This window comes from Pan paniscus, chromosome 4, assembly GCF_029289425.2.
Source record: "Pan paniscus chromosome 4, NHGRI_mPanPan1-v2.0_pri, whole genome shotgun sequence".
Taxonomy (NCBI): domain Eukaryota; kingdom Metazoa; phylum Chordata; class Mammalia; order Primates; family Hominidae; genus Pan; species Pan paniscus.
Genome location: NC_073253.2, coordinates 122,716,261 through 122,735,700, shown reverse-complemented (window position 1 = coordinate 122,735,700; position 19,440 = coordinate 122,716,261). Strand labels below are relative to the sequence as shown.

At 40.7% G+C, this 19,440-nt stretch overlaps 1 protein-coding gene across 3 annotated transcripts in view; it reads right to left on the bottom strand.

Moving 5' to 3' along the window:
* Window positions 1–19,440, bottom strand: part of MEGF10 (multiple EGF like domains 10) — a 235,899-nt gene that overhangs the window by 35,030 nt on the left and 181,429 nt on the right. For all 3 annotated transcript variants that reach the window (XM_034960437.3, XM_063604607.1, XM_003826672.5), the window contains 5 exons: window positions 13,550–13,762; window positions 6,357–6,531; window positions 4,933–5,053; window positions 3,966–4,129; window positions 799–901 (listed from right to left, as the gene is read on the bottom strand). In XM_034960437.3, coding sequence (XP_034816328.1) covers window positions 799–901; window positions 3,966–4,129; window positions 4,933–5,053; window positions 6,357–6,531; window positions 13,550–13,762 — 776 coding nt within the window. The remainder of the gene's footprint in view (window positions 1–798; window positions 902–3,965; window positions 4,130–4,932; window positions 5,054–6,356; window positions 6,532–13,549; window positions 13,763–19,440) is intronic.

Sequence of the window (19,440 nt, the reverse complement as noted above, 5' to 3'; positions counted from 1 at the left end):
TAGAATCAAAAAGTCAGATAATAACTAGTGTTGGTGAGGAAATGAAAAAAATAGAACCCTCGTACATTACTGGTAGGAATGTAAAGTAGTCCTAGAAGAAGAACAATGTTTTTGCTCATGATACTTGGAAGGTGGCACTAAATATCTTAGCAAGTCTGTATACCATGAGCAGAAACTTCTTCTTTCAGTATCACTTTTAGCTTGATAAACTTCCTGGCTGAAACCGTGAAGCTATATAAATAAGGAGAAACTCCCACCCTGTGGTTACAGAATTTGTACTCAATCATATTATGAATTTGTCATGACCAGAACATTATCGTAAAAAAAGAAAGTTTTAAAACTTTTACTTCCAGCAATGAACATTTTAATATTTGCATATTAACCATACAATAATATGCATATGCATATTCACCATATTAATATCTGTATTTTTTTGCCTCACTAAGGTGACCCTTGTCATATTTTTAGGGTTTATTTCAATCATTCTTTCTTCAGTGCTCAAAATATACCACAGTGGTCTTGCTGAACTCTTCAAAGCAATTCACATTTTCCCCATCTTGCTGGCCTGAATTTTGACAGCTGGACCTTACTTGTAGCTCAAGAGAACTGCCCCTACACAAATCAACAAAAAATCAGTCCTGGATTATAGATTAAAGGTTTCAGTTTACTGGAAACTTTATCGAATTTTCATTTTTTTTGAAAAGTTGACTTGTGTGTGTTTCTGTGAAGTGATAAGGAACAGCACTAGGTGTTAAGTTGGCGGGTTTCACCTTTCAATTAGCGGTCCTTGGCTCTCACCTGACCATCCGGGGAGGCAGCGGCAATGGCCCGTGGTAGGGTGGCAGCCATCTGCGTGGCTGCAGTCGCAGCGCTCAGCACAGTTCAGCCCGTACGTGCCATCCTGCATGGAAAACAGCATCAAAGGCAGCAATGAGGGCCTGGGAAATCCCACAACAGAAGAGGAAAAGGCCACTGTCAGCCATTTCACATACAGTACCCTGCTGTCCCAAACGCTTCTTACAGGGATGTATCTTTATTTTTTTTTCTTTTTTTTTTGAGATGGAGTCTCGCTCTGTTGCCCAGACTGGAGTGCAGTGGTGTGATTTCAGCTCAGCGCAACCTCGGCCTCCCGGGTTGAAGGAATTCTCAGCCTCCCGAGTAGCTGGGACTATAGGCACCTGCCACCTTGCCAGGCTAATTTTTGTATTTTTAGTAGAGACAGGGTTTCACCTTGTTGGTCAGGCTGGTCTCGAACTCCTGACCTCAGGTGATCCACTCGCCTCAGCCTCCCAAAGTGTTTGGATTACAGACGTGAGCCACCGCACCCAGCCAGAGGGATGCATCTTAATCACCTCTTTCTATGTCTTCTTAGTCCCCAAAATATAGGCTCCAGGAAGTCAGTGTTTTAAAGTCACTCAAACCCTAGTTTATGCCTGACACAACGGTTGGGACATATAAATAGTGAAGCCAATCATGCCAACACACTTTAAAAATTTTTTTAATTATAAAATTATAGTTTTAAAACTATAATTTTAGAGCTTTTTTGTGTGGGTCAGGGTCATTTTGTTTTTTTTTTTTTTTGAGACGGAGTCTCACTCTTTCACCCAGGCCGGACGGCAGTGGCGCTATCTCAGCTCACTGCAAGCTCTGCCTCCCGGGTTCACACCATTCTCCTGCCTATTTATATTTTATAAAATATTAAAATATTTATAATTTAAAAAATTTTTAAATTATAAACTAATCTTAAAAATTATAGTTTTTTTTGTTATTTCTTTTTTTTTATTATTATACTTTAAGTTTTAGGGTACATGTGCACATTGTGCAGGTTAGTTACATATGTATACATGTGCCATGCTGGTGCGCTGCACCCACTAACTCATCATCTAGCATTAGGTATATCTCCCGATGCTATCCCTCCCCCCTCCCACCACCCCACAACAGTCCCCAGAGTGTGATATTCCCCTTCCTGTGTCCATGTGATCTCATTGTTCAATTCCCACCTATGAGTGAGAATATGCGGTGTTTGGTCTTTTGTTCCTGCGATAGTTTACTGAGAATGATGGTTTCCAGTTTCATCCATGTCCCTACAAAGGACATGAACTCATCATTTTTTATGGCTGCATAGTATTCCATGGTGTATATGTGCCACATTTTCTTAATCCAGTCTATCATTGCTGGACATTTGGGTTGGTTCCAAGTCTTTGCTATTGTGAATAATGCCGCAATAAACATACGTGTGCATGTGTCTTTATAGCAGCATGATCCATAGTCATTTGGGTATATACCCAGTAATGGGATGGCTGGGTCAAATGGTATTTCTAGTTCTAGATCCCTGAGGAATCGCCACACTGACTTATAGTTTTAATTGAATTAAGTTCATTGCCATAAGTTGCCAATGAGATACATGGTACTATAAAGAAAAATGAAGATATTTTGTTACTTTTCTCTGATTATTATCCTGCTTTTCAGGAAGAAGTCTAAGCCACACAAAATATCCTGACTCACAGTCCTAAGTATGAGTTGACACACCTCCTTGCTCCTCCCCTTCCAGATCTTTTATATTTTCATGTGCACGTCAGTTTGGATGGTCTGATGGAGACAAGACTCCTCATAGACATGATTGTTTTGTTTATGGAGAAAGAATGGAAAGTTCAGCTCTTTCACCACAGATCCTGGAAAATGAGGGAGGCACTACAAGCCTTCCCAACACCACCCAAGAACTAAGAGAAACCGGGGTACAGAATTACCACAGAGGAGGAACATGGGAACCAGCATAGACAGGTAGTGGGTGCTAGATGAATAATTATTTGTCTAGAACTTGTTAAAATAAGAAAAAGAAAACAATCATTTTGTAGACCCCACCAATGTTTGATACAGCTACACAGGATTTAGTTTTGTCATGATATGAACCACTAAACCCTCAGCCTTCACTGATTTACTAACTCCTCTAAGGTATGAAAAAGGACGAGATTGTGCCAGGGGCTTTGCTTTGTCTACAATCAGATAGGGAGTAAAAAGTGATCTTCAAGCTCATCTCCAAGTACTGATAATTTGTTCACTAGACTGATGAGAGGCAGCAAAGCTGACAGCTCTGTCCATGGGATATCCATGAGTGGGATCCTTTCTACTTTGGGAAGTGGGTTGTACTTAATGAGGAGGAAGCCCAGAGAGACGAGAGCATTGTGGAAGGCCCTTCTCCAGGGGCCCAGTTCAGGGGGTCACATTGTTAACTCGCCATCAGATGATGTCCTGGAGGCAGAGAACACACACCACAGAGAGAATGCCTAATGGCTCAGGAGAAAATAATTGCTATAGAAAGAAAGAGTGATGGAAAAGAAATCAGCAGCTTACTCCAGAATGCACTTCCCGTTTGCACTCCCTGACAGCTTGAGGTAGATGCAGTATGAGATTTCTAATGACCTGTATCTCCAAAGTAGGTCAAGGGAATAGAGTGAGCTATAGGGACATCTTAAGAAATTCTTGTGGCTCCAGAGATACTTATGTTAAAAGACATTGTTTCCAAACCTTCTTTCAACACTTCCATGAGCATTTCTACGACATCAGTCACCACCCTCCTTTCAACTCCCTGCCACTTTCTACCATAAAGGCAGGGAGATTTCCATGATAATGGAAACAAAATATTTGGAGACCAGTACTGTTCACTGGCTGCCACCAAGAGATGGGTGAATAAGAAACAGAAAGTAAAGGGTGGGGGTTGAGGAAACTGAACAAGATGAAGGAAAAGAAGGAAGAAATTCTCGCAGAGCCTATCTAACCAGTTTCCATGTCTATCTCTTTTCCAATCCTACGTCCAATTTGAATCCAAATACCTGGATTCTTCCAGTAGTTACCGAAGTTGGGTTCACAGTGAGCCACTTGAAGTCAGGAAAACTGCAAAAAGAAGCCAACTTTACAACATCAGTTCCTCACAGGCATTTTCTGTCAGGGCGCTGATTTGTGCATACCTGGCAGGGAAGTTCGCATTTCTCCCCGCGCCATCCAGGTGCACACGTGCAGGTCCCATCCAGGGTGTTGCAGGCTCCCCCGTTGAGGCACTGGCATGTTAAGTTACAGCCAAAGCCCCATGTGCCACTGGGACATCTGATGGAGCAGTCCACCCCGTGCCAGCCTGTGCGACAAGAACGCCAGAGCATGTGAGCGAACAAAGGCAGCAGGGAGCCTTGTTGAGCCTTTCCAAACCACGTTTCTCTTTAGAAACGCCTTGGAGATGCAAGCCCCAGCCACAGCAGCAGAGAGCACTGGTTCTGCCAAGTTAGGCCTCCATCAGGAATGAACAGAAGGCACCCCTGAGGACCCAAACAGCCATGTGTGTTGTGTGATCTGTTGAGGATGCTAGCACTGCATACTAGTGGGCTACTGAAAAAGAGATATAGAGTCAAAGCACCTTTAATGGGCAGTGATGCACACTGTGGAATGCTGAGTTTTGTTCAGATCAGGAAAGTGAAATATTTATATGGAAGGGAGACGAAGGATTCTGCTTGAAAACACAACACCATCTTTAAAGCAGGACCCCATTAACCAGCAACTGTGTATATCCAGGATCCTGGCTGCACCTATGGATGGACACGTTCTAGTGCTCATATAAAATTGGTGCTTGGCTGCGTTTCTTGTCATGATTCCAAGCCAGTCAATTTAGGGGCATGAACACATGTCTGCTTGTTTACTCTTCCCAAAAGTGCACAGACACAGAGACTTTTGGAGCTGGCAGTGACTTCAGAGATCATCTAATGTGAGCCTCTTCCCTTGACTCAGGAAAGCGTTCCAGCCCATACTGGATGAGGGGCTTGCGGAGGTCAGACACTGAATTTTGGTGCAACTGGAGCTAGAACCCTGGTTAAGGTTTTTCTTTTTTGTGTCTTTAGGAGATAACGTGACCAGGATCAAATTAAAGACTTATTTACCCATTCTTACCTGCCTTGCAAGTACAAGACCCGTCCACCGGAGAGCAGACTGCATCATTTTTACAGCCACAGCGAGAGGAACAGTTTATCCCATAGGTTTCCAGAGGGCATGGGGTAGAGCAGTCAATTCCCTAGACAGGTACAAGTAGCAAAATGCATTCAATTTTGCCAACTGAAATAAGGCCAACACAAATAAACAAAAATATATCTTGGCAATGCTAATTATACTTCCTCTCTAATTTTAACACACTGTATTTTTAAAATTTTGTCATAATGTCACCACTATACAAATTTTAGAAATTGAAGGGCAACACTAGCTGGTCTATGTTTAGGATATATTATTAAATGGGATCCAAAAAAGCTCGCACCTACATGAGCTTTGCCTTCATAGCAGAACTAAAACAAAACAACAATAAAAACCCTTTTTCATTGCTCGGACAAGTAGATATATAAAAATAAATTGTATCTGTAAAATTACTCTCAATAAATAAACATCAATATGAACTATACATTAGATCTCAACCCTTCCTAGACATCCTTGTATGATATGTAATATTTTTAGTAGGTAAAGCAACAACAGAACACATTCAGCAACATGATTCACTTTATCCGACAGGGAGCATTAAACGCAGAATTAAGCTACCAAAGGCAACTGGAGGTCATCTCCTTTCAAAACAGAAGGGACTCTTAAGACAAAGCTAATTCAAGGGCTGAACCAAAGGGTTATGACATAGGTTAGAAAACCCTTTATAAAGTCCTCTCAGCTCTGTGACTTTATGATCCACCAGTTCTACATTATGTGCTCTGGAATAATCATCAACATTCTTCATAGTTCAATGTGCTCTTTAAAATGGGAAGGAATAATTCAAGAACAACACATTCTCCTTTAAAGCAAAGATTCCTAGCCTATCATTATGAAATCTTAGAAACTGTAAGCAAAATTCTGCTCTATTATGCATGGAATACAGACATATTTATAGGGTCTGGATTTTCAAAGGGACCTAAAAACTTATGTACTACCAACTACAGAATGTAAATACATTACAAATGCTAACTCGATGTGTCTTCAAATTTTGTGGAATTAAAAACAAAAGCTGTCAACAATAATAATCTACTTGGAAAAGTAACTTCTTTGTCACCTATAAAACACAATAAAATAAATTACTTAAGGAATAATTATAATATACTTTCTGACATGTGTTTATATTAAAAATTAATGCCACATTTATAGTTTTACCAGCTTTCACAGTCATTATTCTAAGGTAATTCCTTATATCTCTATTAGCATTTTTCCCCTCATTTTCTCTCTCTCATTAATGATGTGGATGACTTTAGCACATTCACTGTATTTCACTGGAGGTCATATAAATCATGGTACTGAGATGCTTCACACCGCACCCCTCTTCTCCTTCCTCCAGAGCCCTAGTCACTCACTTTGAATCCTGGGGCACAGGTGCACTTTCCAGTCACACTGTCACAGTCTGCCCCATTTTGGCAGCTGCAGATCTGCTGGCAAGCTTCCCCGTAGAATCCAGGAGAACATGTCTCATTACAGTAGAGTCCTGACCAGCCCGGCTTGCAGGCACACTCTCCAGACATGGGGTGACAGCTGAGAGACACGGATGAAAGGAATAAGTCACTTTGGGGTAAACATGACACCCAACTTCTGTGCAAATGTTGCTTTAGCAATGATCACTAAATGTGTGGGTAATTCCATGCAGAATAATTCAAACTTCATTCCCAGGCTTGGTATGATTTAATTAATTGGCTGAAACCTGATGGGTACTACAGGAACGTTGTATGAAATCAGCATCATCAGCATCATCTCTAGCAGGATGTATTACAACCACATCCTTTTGTCTGAAATTCTTTTTAATTCTCTTAAATTGAATGCACTAATTTTGTAAGAGGTCAACTCTATGAGAGGAGCTAAAAAAACTCCATCCAATGGACAATACCAAACCAGTTAACTAGTATGATGTCCCAGGAACACCAAAAGCAGTGACCTTGTCAGCCTGTTTCTCCTCTCAGTTCCCTATACCTGGTAGCTGGCAGCTGTCTCCACCTGAAACAGCAGCCGCATTGACCCACCAGGCAACCAGCTGTTGCTCCATAGCAAATGGACATATCAGCTGCGCTGAGATGCACGCGTAAGTGAGTTGACACAATAGGGCCCTCTGTGGCATGCTGGCTCAAAACACATGTGCTTCTAACCACTAGAAAATCTTAACAATCAAACTAGTTCTCCTGACAACAGGAAGACTGTTTAAAGATGGTCTTCCTTGCCTGATGGAGCTAAAACCCTCCCTTAACTAGGGCCAAAAACAAACACCTGTGTCATATCCATACATTTGCTAAGTGACCTCCCATCAGAGGACTGTTCATAGATTTTCTACTCTTGGAAAGAATGACAACCTGGGAGGGATGAAGACTGAGGATGTAATCCCAGTTCTCCCACTACCTAAGTAGCCTCAGTGAAATACAGCTTCCTTGGGCCTGATGTCCTAGTCTGCCAAGTGAGGGTCTCAGCCACGCCCCATAATCTTATATCCTATATTCCTCCTCCTCCTTGTTCAGAAAATTCCTGTGGGTTGAACAGTTTGGTGCTCATTTTTGGAATTTTATTTAAATATACTTTTAGACCCCTGCTGCACCTTAGTGTTCACAGGCAAGGGCCTAGAAATTCATCAAACACTCAGAAAACATGGCATGAAGAATACCTAAGTACAGTTCTACATATAAGGTGGTTTCTTGAGTGCAGGTTTAGATTCACAGGACCAGGGCGTGAGTCTCAGATCTACTTAGAACTACTCAAGTCTGCTTATCTTCTATTATCCTTGGGCCAATTTCTTATCCTTGAGCAGTCACATGGCATCTCCACGGCATCTCAAACTTAACATGTCAAAAACTGAGCCCTTGGGCCAGGCATGGTGGCTCAAACTTGTAATCCCAGCACTTTGGGAGGCTGAGGCGGGCGGATCACGAGGTCAGGAGATCTAGACCATCCTGGCTAACATGGTGAAACCTCGTCTCTACTAAAAAACACAAAAAATTAGCGGGGCGTGGTGGTGGGCATCTGTAGTCCCAGCTACTCAGGAGGCTGAGGCAGGAGAATGGTGTGAACCTGGGAGGTGGAGCTTGCAGTGAGCCGAGATCACGCCACTGCACTCCAGCCTGGGGACAGAGCGAGACTCCGTCTCAAAAAAAAACAAAAACAAAAACAAAAACTGAGCCCTTGTTCTTTCCCTCAGTATCTACCCCTAATTGTCCAAATTTTCATAAATAGCACCATCAGTCACTTAGTTTATCTAGAAGTTTTTTTTTTTTTTTTTTTGAGATGGAGTCTTTCTCTGTCGCCCAGGCTGGAGTGCAGTGGCACGATCTCAGCTCACTACAATCTCCACCATTCAAGTGATTCTTCTGCCTCAGCCTCCCGAGTAGCTGGGATTACAGGCGTGTGCCCCATGCCCAGCTAATTTTTGTATTTTTAGTAGAGATGGAATTTCACCATTTTGGCCAGGCTGATCTCGAACTCCTGACCTCAAGTGATCTGCCCGTCTCAGCCTCCCAAAGTGCTGGGATTATAAGCGTGAGCCACCATGCCTGGCCTAGGAGTTATTCTTGATAACTTCTTCTGCCTCCTCACTAGAATTTAACCATTCTAACTCCAAAATATATTTTGAATCCACCCACATCCCTTTATCTTTACTGTCCTCATTCTGCTCCAGCCAATGCCATCTATCTCCTCACCTCCTGAACAGCCTTCCAACTGTGCTGCCCATCTCCACTCATGCCTTATCACCTAAAGAGTAAATCATATCATTCTCCTTCTTAAAACTCTGCAAAGGCTCCCCACTACCCTTAGAAAAAAATCCAGACTGTTTAATATAGCTACAGTGACTATAAAATTTATTGTCTAAACCAGGGCATTTTTAAGAGTGAAGAGAGAGCTGCTAATAATTATACTAGGACAACAGGCCTAAACCAGACTGTCCTTGTGAAACCTGATATACAATCACCCTAAATACAGCCCGTGGGGCCTCATCATCTGGCCACTGCCTACTCCTCAACCTCTTCTTTCATCATTATTCTCTCTTTATTGCTATGCTTGACCACATTGGATTTCTCCTAGTTTGTAAAAGCATCATTTTTTTTTTCAACTTAGGGGCGTCCACATGGGCTATTCCATGTTCTTAGGATGCAGTTTCCTTACTCTCTGCCTATTTCTCTCCAGTTTGTCTTTCCAGTCTCAGCTTAAACATCCCTTCCTCAAAGAAACCTTCCCTGTCCACCCAAATTGAAGGTAGGTCTCTCCACTTATACTCTTCCTTACCACCCTGATCCTTCTTCCCATCTCACTTTTCACAATCTATAATTCTGTTTATTTTTCCAGTCCTTTAATGTCTTCCTTCTCTTCTACACTGTGAGTTCCAGGAGGGCCAGAATTAAATCTGTTTTGCCACCTTTCACGGGCACATGGTAGGCCCACAGTAAATGCAGATTGAATGAATAAGTGAAAATGCCACAGGTGATACACAGCGGATGTGACTCCAGGGATCTAGCTTTCCCACATTAATCTGCTTCTCCGTGACATCTCAGAGTCACTGAACAATGTTAAATTATACTCAGTACCTATGTATACAAAGGGGAAGATTTCCTCTAAAATTCGTTTTTAAAATGTCAAAGTCTTGGCTTAAAGGAAATAGCCATTAATCACAGAGAACAACTCATGAATGTCACCATGTTTGTGATGATATTGTAAGTGAACGCACAGACCAGGAGTCAGCATTTACTGGGCACTGAGTAAGTCTCAGCAATGTGCTGAGCACCATTTAGTTCAATCCTCACAACCATCCTAGATGGTATGATCCCATTTTATAAATGAGAAAATAGAGGCCTAGAAAGGGTAAATTATTTATTCAAAGTCTCACACAGGTAGTGAGGCAGAATCAAACTTGAACCCAGGTTTGCTTTTATACCAAAGAAAAGGGAGGTTTGCTAACAGCCTGCTGAGGGGACCAGACATGAAGGACAATTGCTAAGATTTAGAATTTGGCACATATAAAGGGGTCAACAGGATCAGTAAAAACAAATATTGTACAAAAAACGGGAAATTTTTAAGTTTACTTCAGTAAGTCCTTACATTTGATAAAGGGAAAAGAAATATTTCAAGTGATAGATTGGTTTAAGTAGCCTACCTTATCTTAACATATTGTAAAACAAATGATATTTTTGGTAGAAAATATTACTTTACATTGAAAAGTAGAAAACAGTATTCATGGTGTAGACATAATGTTAAAGAAAATAGACAATTTGGATGACAATGAATTCAACAAAGCAAGAGGCAGGCTGAGAAATTGATATTCAATGCCCCCCAGTGAGTGTTAGTGCAGCACACTGGTTTTCAGATTGATTGACACCAAAATTAGTATTCTGCAATTTATAATTAGATGTAGGAAGCTAGAGCACTTTGGAGGCATTTGATGGGTTCTCATGCAGGCAGCTTAATTGGTAATGAGATTTACATGTTGTTGTAGAAGCAGCAGTTTGGAGGTTGAAGGGTGATATACTCATTACCTGTTTTCTGTCTAAAGAACAGATTGCTTTGTGTATATGAAAATAGGATTATACACATATGGGAATAGTTGTCATTTTATAAACACATATAACTATATACATATATTCCAGGAAACTGTTTAATAGTTGAATTACAACAAAAGTCCAATACTATATAATATTGGCTGAAACAGAGTCATTGAACTTCTTTTTATTCATTTCCTTAGATGTTATTAATGATCAAATATAATGACAATTACATGACATTTGCAAATAGGCACATCCGGATTGTCCATGGCTATTAAATGTCTTTATTACCAAAAGCAGTTAATCTATCTCTCTATATTGCATGTGGAATATTATTAAATCTCAAATTTTATTTTCTTGTTCAAAATTATTTCCACCATAACAGTTAGTTTTCAGTTGAAAAGTCCAGGTCACAGTGAATATCTTTAGGCTCAATAATACTGCTAAAGTTTGAAATACTAATATTACTTATAAATATATTTAAATTCATTTCAGCTCTATGATAGATTGCAAAATAAAAATGGCTACAAATTCTTTGCAACACCTCCCATCGAGAGGTGGGGTATATTGAATCTGGACTTGGTTAGATGACTTGCCTTATCTAAAGGGGTATTAGCGAACATGACATAACCAAAGGCTTAAAAAGTGTATGTTGGGGGTCTGTACTGTCTTCTGTTTTAGAAACCAGTCACCATGTGAAAAAGCCCAGGCTAGCCTGCTAGATACTGGAGATGTGTGGCTCAGTCACCCCCATCACCCAGCCAAATGCCAGACATGTGAGTGAGGATATCCAGGACCAATTAGCCTCCAGTTGATCTGCCAGCTGAACACAAGGAGACCAGCAGAAGAACCACCAAGTTGAGCCTAGCCCACATAGTCAAGCAAAAAATCATCAGTTAGTAAATAATTGTTATTTTATGTCATTAGGTTTGGAGTAGTTTTTTTGTTTGTTTGTTTGTTTGTTTTTTAATGCTGCAAAAGCTACCTGATTCAAACCCTTACCCAACTATATGGCTAAAATATATGTCAATGTGTATATCCATAGAACTCAATATGTACCTAAAGACAATGTACATTATTAATTTACACTGTATTTGTTATCTCATTAATTATAATGGAAGGCTTTAGTATATCATAAATTATGTAACAGCAAGGCTCCACTTGCTTGATAAATGCTAATGTGAACAAACTAGACTTTCAATTAATACAAGGATTCTATGCCTTTTGGTTTGAAGGGACCTTGGGCTTCCAGGAATTTTACACATAGAAGTTTAAGATATAAGAACTAGATAGATGGCTCCAATGATTAATTCAACAAGATAGAGTCATATAATCAACATTAAACTTGTTTTAATAGAAATTCATAAAAGCTAATCTTTAAAAATACCTTTCATGATTTACAAAATCATGAAAAGACTGATTTTTTAAAATATTCGGATTATTTGGTATACAATATTAGACAGATTTTAGTGTTATTGATCTATGTAATTGTCAAAAAATGTCATGTACTTCTTTGTTAACACATATATGCTTAGGTACATATGACCTATGTCAAAATTACCACAGTATTGCCATCAATTAACTAATTCTCCACTTTGCACCTTGCCACTACTAATATGGTATCCAATTCCAACAAAACCAACATGCTCTCTGCTTCTCCAATTCTTCTCATAGCAGAGCTCTTCCTTTGCATAGATTTATTATTCCATTTGATTTCAGTTGTCTCTATGTACAACGGAACAGCACACTGGTGTAATGTTCTTAGTTGTCACTACATGAGGCTTACTTTTTGCTGCAATAAGACTTATACTGTAGGAAAGGGACCCAAATTCATGACTTGTCCCTAATCCTGCCAGCTCCTTAAATATTAGAGAGTTGAAAAACAAAACCCTGTGGAGATTATTCATTTTTATTCCCCCAAATATTTATGTAAACTTGTCAAGTAAAGAAAGGCAATATTTTCCAATGAAGAAAACCAAAGTTGACTAATGTGGCTTACAAAGTTACTTGAATCATATTGAGAATACACTTCTTTCATATGTCCCACTAAAATGTATTACAGCACACATATGCGCACACACACACACACACACAGAGTGCAAACTCCATATTTTTGTTACTAACAATGGTTTAAAGAAGAGACCAACCACACGCTTTTGTTTACTTTTAACTTCTATGCATTTGGGATTTGATGTGGCTATGAGTTATCTTTCAGAAGTATAAATGAAGTAACAGCTGTGCTGAATGCAAATAAAGTAATTCTAGTAAGATCTGAACTGCTATATAACGCACTACATTTTTGTCAAACTCAGCTTTTCCAGCAGTCTGCAAAGGAGGCCCAGAATTCTAAGTTATGTGTATCTGGTCCCTGGGGGAGGGAAAGAAGAAACAGGGGTAAGAAGACATTTTCAGGGCAGACAAGGTACAGTAGGGTGGGTAGGATCGTGGTTTCCTGTTCTCAAATTCTTGGAGAGGTTTTTGAGCTAAAAGTCCCTTGTGAGTTCTATGTCAGAGTAATCAATTTGAAAAAGATATTTCACATGTGACAGCCACATGTGAAACACTTTCACAAAACTTCCACCAGTTCACTTCCTCTATCTAGCCTTTTTTTTTCTTCCACAGATGTGCTGTCGAATAAAAGATGCTGCAGTAAGAATCACTTTTTGATATTTTTGCATACTAAATTTGGCTAAACTCCTTGTCTCTCATTGCATCTTTGCTTCTAAGGGAATGTCACAGAATCCCTTGCTTAAGGGAAAGTTCTACTAACCTCAGCAAATTTTGTTTTTATCAGTGGTCATTAATAGAGAATAGAATTTGCTATCCACCAGTAAACCATTGAACAATTTTAGCACCTCAAATGTAGACCATCACACATTAAGTTAAAATGTCTTCCTTTTACTTGGCGATTCCTGCCCAGAGTAGCCTAGAGGCAGGAGGGGGCTTGGGGTGAGAATCACTCTATCAATCCCTCCTTCCAAATCCTGAAAACCAAGGTTAAAACTTTCACAGGACACGTCCTTCCAGGGGAAGCTGACACTCACCTATGAGTGTTTTCCAAGTGGCAGGGACACCGTTTGTCACATTTGATGCCGTAGAGCCCCTCAGGACACAGGCGTGCTTCGCAGCGCTCGCCAGCAAAGCCTGCTTCACAGAGGCATGCGCCGCTCACGTGGTAACACTTCCCTCCATTGACACACTGGCAGGTCTCAGCACAGAGAACGCCATAGGTCCCAACAGGACACTCATCCTGGCACCTACCAAGCAACAGGCAGGAGCAAGAAGAAAGATTAGTTAGTGCCATGTGAAAATAAACAGTTAATTTGGAATGGCTTTGTTATGCATAAATCGAAGCTGCTTTTTGCTCTTGCAATTATTTAGTGATTGTCCCATTACAGGGATGAAAAGCGTTAAGATACATTATTCTGGCTACATATTGTAGTAACAGCAGCATGACCTGTAGAAAACAAAAACAAAACAAATAACAACAGCAACAAAATGAAACCAAAACAAAAATAGGAGCTTAGGACATGAGGCATGTTTACACTTGGTGCTTGCCAAAGTTACACAGCACTTTAATAGATACTAAGAAAATGGGAAAAAAATTTTCAAATGTTAGTCCATAATTATGAAATTTCAAAACATACTTTCCCAATTCCAAAGAGAAAACTTTGTGTCAAATTTGAAACTAAATTTTAATTCTCTTGGCTTTTATGTGGACATTAATTTTTAATCTTAGCCACGTTTCTACTCTTACTCAAAGCTGAATGGTAATCATTCCTCCTCAGTTAGAAAGTTCTTTAACTAATAAGCCAAGTCCTCTTTAGATCTGGGAAACTCTGAGCTACCAAAATCAGACGTCCTCGATTCCAACATGGGAAGTGCCTGCCAGTAGGAAGGCTTGGAGTTTTCTAACACGAAATGTTTGGCTAGTAGGGTATTGCCCTCTGTTGGGAAGAAGGGCTGCCAAATGGCAAGGAGTAAAGATCAGCCCTCAAAAATTCACTTTATTATCTTTTTAAAAGTGGCATTGGAGCTCTGTCCAAGAGAAAGGATATGCTCTAGGTAAGACGAATGAGGTGGGAGCTGAGTTGCTAGAGGGAATCGTGATAGAAAAGAGAAAATGATCTCTCATTGCTCCATGGAAAGCACAAATAGTTCTTAGACTAGCCAAGTTTCTTTTTGACTAGGCCAGGTGACTGGCTCTCTGCAGCAGAAGGGGAGCTTTCTGCCAAGGGAAGGAGACAGGGCTTTGCCCAGCCGAGCACTTGCCGCAAGAAGGGTACACTTTGTCTCGGCAGCCACTTCCCATGTGGCTCTCAAGTCAAGCCAGAACCAGAGTCAAAAATGTAGGTCAGCCTTGCATTTTTTAGATCTGTATCATGTGAGCAGTAAGGCATAATAACAAATTCAAGCACACTTAAAAGAAGCAGAAAAGAAACATACTTCAAAGAAATAGCGTTTCCACAAAACTTTGCATATTTTTAATGATAGGGTGCAACAAGTAACAATACCAGGGTGGGAGGAATTCTATTTTAGTGTAGAGGACAAATCTTGATACTTTTTTTTGAGACAGGGTCTGCCTCTATCACCCATACTGGAGTGCAGTGGTGCCATCATAGCTCACTGTAACCTCGAACTCCTGGGCTCAATTGACCCTCCCACCTCTGCCGCCTGAGTAGCTAGGACCACAGGCACTCGCCACCATGTCAGGCTAATTTTTAAATTTTTTGTAAAGATGAGGTCTTGCTATGTTACCCAGGCTGGTTTCAAACTCCTAGACTCAAGTGATGCTCCCGCCTCAGCCTCCCAAAATGTTGGGATTATAGGAATGAGCCACTTGGACCAGCCCCTTCGATGCTTTTCTGGTTACCTCTGGCTCTAGCATATATTTAATGTGATGGAGACAAGGAAAAGAATCTCATGTAAATTTAGTTTCACAGATTCTAGACATCTTCAGGTGTATTTGTTAACAGGTAAAACCTTCAACTGCTCAACAAACCATTAGAAAAGTTATGGAGTAATTGAACTAATACTCAGCATAAAATAAAACGTGTACCTAAAAGTTATACATGGGTACACCTATTTTTGGACCAGAGTGTATTTTTAAAAGGTGCTCTTTATTTTTAACCTCGAAGAAGCTTCAATAAGCCAAGTCATTTAGTTTCTTCCTTAAAGATGTAAACTTTAAGGAAATAAATGCTTAGGTACAATAATGTGGTCTCATTATGGCTCCTACTGAAGGCTGTCAGGACAACTTTTCAACCTGTCTGTTAGATTTTCTTGCAAGTCAGTTCCAAAAGGAAAAAGGTAAAGATAAATAATATCATTTTCTGTCTCCTAAAAGGATTTGAAAACAAACCCAAATGTTAAGTTTTAAACTATCTTCATTATTTCAACTTGGTAAAAAGCACAGCTTTAAAAGTGGTTGAAAGTAGTATAGATCGGAAGCCTGGGAAAGTATCTGTTACCAAATTACAGGGAACCAGTGTGTATATTTTATCATATCTTGGCAGAGACTTCCTTTCTCAGGAAAAATAAAATCTATAATAGCTGGCCTTGACCCACATTTACCTTTCTAACCTACAATTAAACACACTACTAGTTTGCATTATAAATATAAAACAAAAAGTCCTATTTGAATGTTACTTACTAAAGCAGACATTATTTAAGCTGGATTCATATTCCCATTTTATGTTTTGTCAATGTTGCACTTGTAGGACAATCCTGTTAATAATAGTTATGTCTACTTCTATCTGCCAAAGGAAAATGGTAGGATATCTTTCTAGAAGTATATATTTTCCATCTTGAAAATAAACATAACCATGAAATAGCTGATGCCTGTCTGATTGGCTGCATTAAAAGTCTTTATCAAGCAGTTTTATCTCCTTCTTGGTCTCTTTATCTTCAAGAAGCACCATTTCCCAACAAATTTTATGCCCTTAATGCTGCTTCTGCGGTTCCAAATGGAACAGAAGCTCTCAAAAATCAGTGAAATAGGAAATGCATTTTCTTAGGACAGATAGCAGAAAAGTAATAAAGATAGAGCAATAAATATCAGCCACAGTAGACATATGGAAATTTGGGGTTTCTAATTTTTTTACATTTCAAGTAATGTCCTGGAATTGGTAAGAATGGATAAGCATTAAGTAGAGATAAAGTATTAACACATCAATTCCCAAAACCAGTGAGGGTCATAGACTGGTTTTAATATTGTTTCTATTATTATGTTGCATGTCATTGTGAACTTAAGGAAAAAAGGAAGTGAGTTAACGTGTAAGGGGTGACAGGTACCGCTTTCACCCCTGGCCTTCTGTGCATGTCCTTCCCTAGAGTGATTTGAATAGTTAGGCCAAACCATGATTTAGTGTGAAAGAATTGCATTCTTCATTAAACCTGGAATCTATGAATCAGCTGCCTACCTTTCTAACATCCGGAACTGCTGCTCTGGGGGAAATGTAAAAAGCACTGGGAAAGAGCCAACATTTCCACGCTCCTAGACACAGGAAAGAGTTCCACCATTGACAACCAATGCTGCATTCCCCCAGTTCCTGTCTATAATTTTTGACTTCACCTCCTTTCACCCACATTTATCTTCACCTTTAGGGTACTATGGAACACAGACTTGGCAGAGCTGTTTTGGACTTCACCTTAACAGAGTTCATCACTGAGTCATGCATCCCTTCATCCAGCTAATACTCACTGAGCACCAATCATGTGCATGGGCCCCTAATAGGCTGTCGCAGGGCCCAGAGTGATCCTACGGCAGCACTATCGGCATTCGAAACTCTTTTAACCCCTTCAGAAGGTGTTTTTTAAGGATCTGGAAACCATTGTCTCTTCACTCTTACTTGACTGTGTCATGTTACATTTACTCACCACAATATCCTCTCAACCTTTCCACAAACCCCAAAGCCTTTTATTTGGGCAATCTATGCACTACTCTGCCAGCCTACAGGGTGCCTGTTTGGATTTTTCTTATTTCCCTCTGGCGGGGAGGACTGTCCCCACATCCTGGGAATTCTGTGCAGGCTCCTAGGGCCGGCAGCCCTCTGCCCTAACCTCACTGATCAAATTTCGCTGACTTCTCAAAACAAGGGAAATGGCAAATTAAGACCCCAGCCTATCAAGGCCTTTCTCCCCACACCTCCCGCCACAGACTGCCTCATGGCCATTCGTTGTTGTCCTTTCATAGTGACAAATGTGTTTGTTGTGTATATGTGTTAACTATAGAGCCCAGACAGGGATAACAGCTGAAAACAGGAATCATGTCACTGGCTCATCAGAAAAACAATAGTTACAAGAGCAGCAGGTCGAGAAGCAAGTTCTCTCTTTACTTCCCTTCTCTTTCTCTGGCCCCTGGCCTTCCTTGGCTCAAATGTAAAATTTATCTGAAAATTAACTGTTATTCCCTTTCCCTGTACTCCAGATGAAATAGGTATAAGCTCATTTGCCTTGTATGTTTATTGTTCTTGTGCTACCTCTAGTTTGAAATTTAAATCCCTAGAGGGCAAAAAAAAAAAAAAAAAATTATATTGCCATTTTAGTGGCCTAAAATATGACAAGAAACTATTATTAAGATAGTGCTTGGTCTTGTGCCTCCCTTACCCCAACTCATTTTTCTATAATAAGATGTTAAATGGATCCAGAAATTATCTAACAGCCTAATCTATCCAAAATACAACCTAAAACCAGGATGTCAGTTACAAAATCTGAGTAGTCCAATAACATGTTATAAAAACTGTGTACTAAGGATGTCAATAATACATTGCATGAAAAATTAAAGGAAAAATATGTAATTATATTAGCAAAAGAAAAAAAGGCATTTAATGAAATTAAGCAGCTACTATTAACAAAATTTTTAATTAAAAAAAGGGATTTAAAAAACTACTTAAGAATGAAGAGGAGCCAAGATGGCCGAATAGGAACAGCTCCGGTCTACAGCTCCCAGCGTGAGCGACGCAGAAGACGGGTGATTTCTGCATTTCCATCTGAGGTACCGGGTTCATCTCACTAGGGAGTGCCAGACAGTGGGCGCAGGCCAGTGGGTGCACATACCGTGCGCGAGCCGAAGCAGGGCGAGGCATTGCCTCACCTGGGAAGCGCAACGGGTCAGGGAGTTCCCTTTCCGAGTCAAAGAAAGGGGTGACGGACGCACCTGGAAAACTCGGGTCACTCCCACCCGAATATTGCGCGTTTCAGACCGGCTTAAAAAACGGCGCACCACGAGACTATATCCCACACCTGGCTCGGAGGGTCCTACGCCCTCGGAATCTCGCTGATTGCTAGCACAGCAGTCTGAGATCAAACTGCAAGGCGGCAGCGAGGCTGGGGGAGGGGCGCCCGCCATTGCCCAGGCTTGCTTAGGTAAACAAAGCAGCCAGGAAGCTCGAACTGGGTGGAGCCCACCACAGCTCAAGGAGGCCTGCCTGCCTCTGTAGGCTCCACCTCTGGGGGCAGGGCACAGACAAACAAAAAGACAGCAGTAACCTCTGCAGACTTAAATGTCCCTGTCTGACAGCTTTGAAGAGAGCAGTGGTTCTCCCAGCACGCAGCTGGAGATCTGAGAACGGGCAGACTGCCTCCTCAAGTGGGTCCCTAACCCCTCACCCCCGAGCAGCCTAACTGGGAGGCACCCCCCAGCAGGGGCACACTGACACCTCACACGGCAGGGTATTCCAACAGACCTGCAGCTGAGGGTCCTGTCTGTTAGAAGGAAAACTAACAAACAGAAAGGACATCCACACCAAAAACCCATCTGTACATCACCATCATCAAAGACCAAAAGTAGATAAAACCACAAAGATGGGGAGAAAACAGAACAGAAAAACAGGAAACTCTAAAAGGCAGAGCGCCTCTCCTCCTCCAAAGGAACGCAGTTCCTCACCAGCAACGGAACAAAGCTGGATGGAGAATGATTTTGACGAGCTGAGAG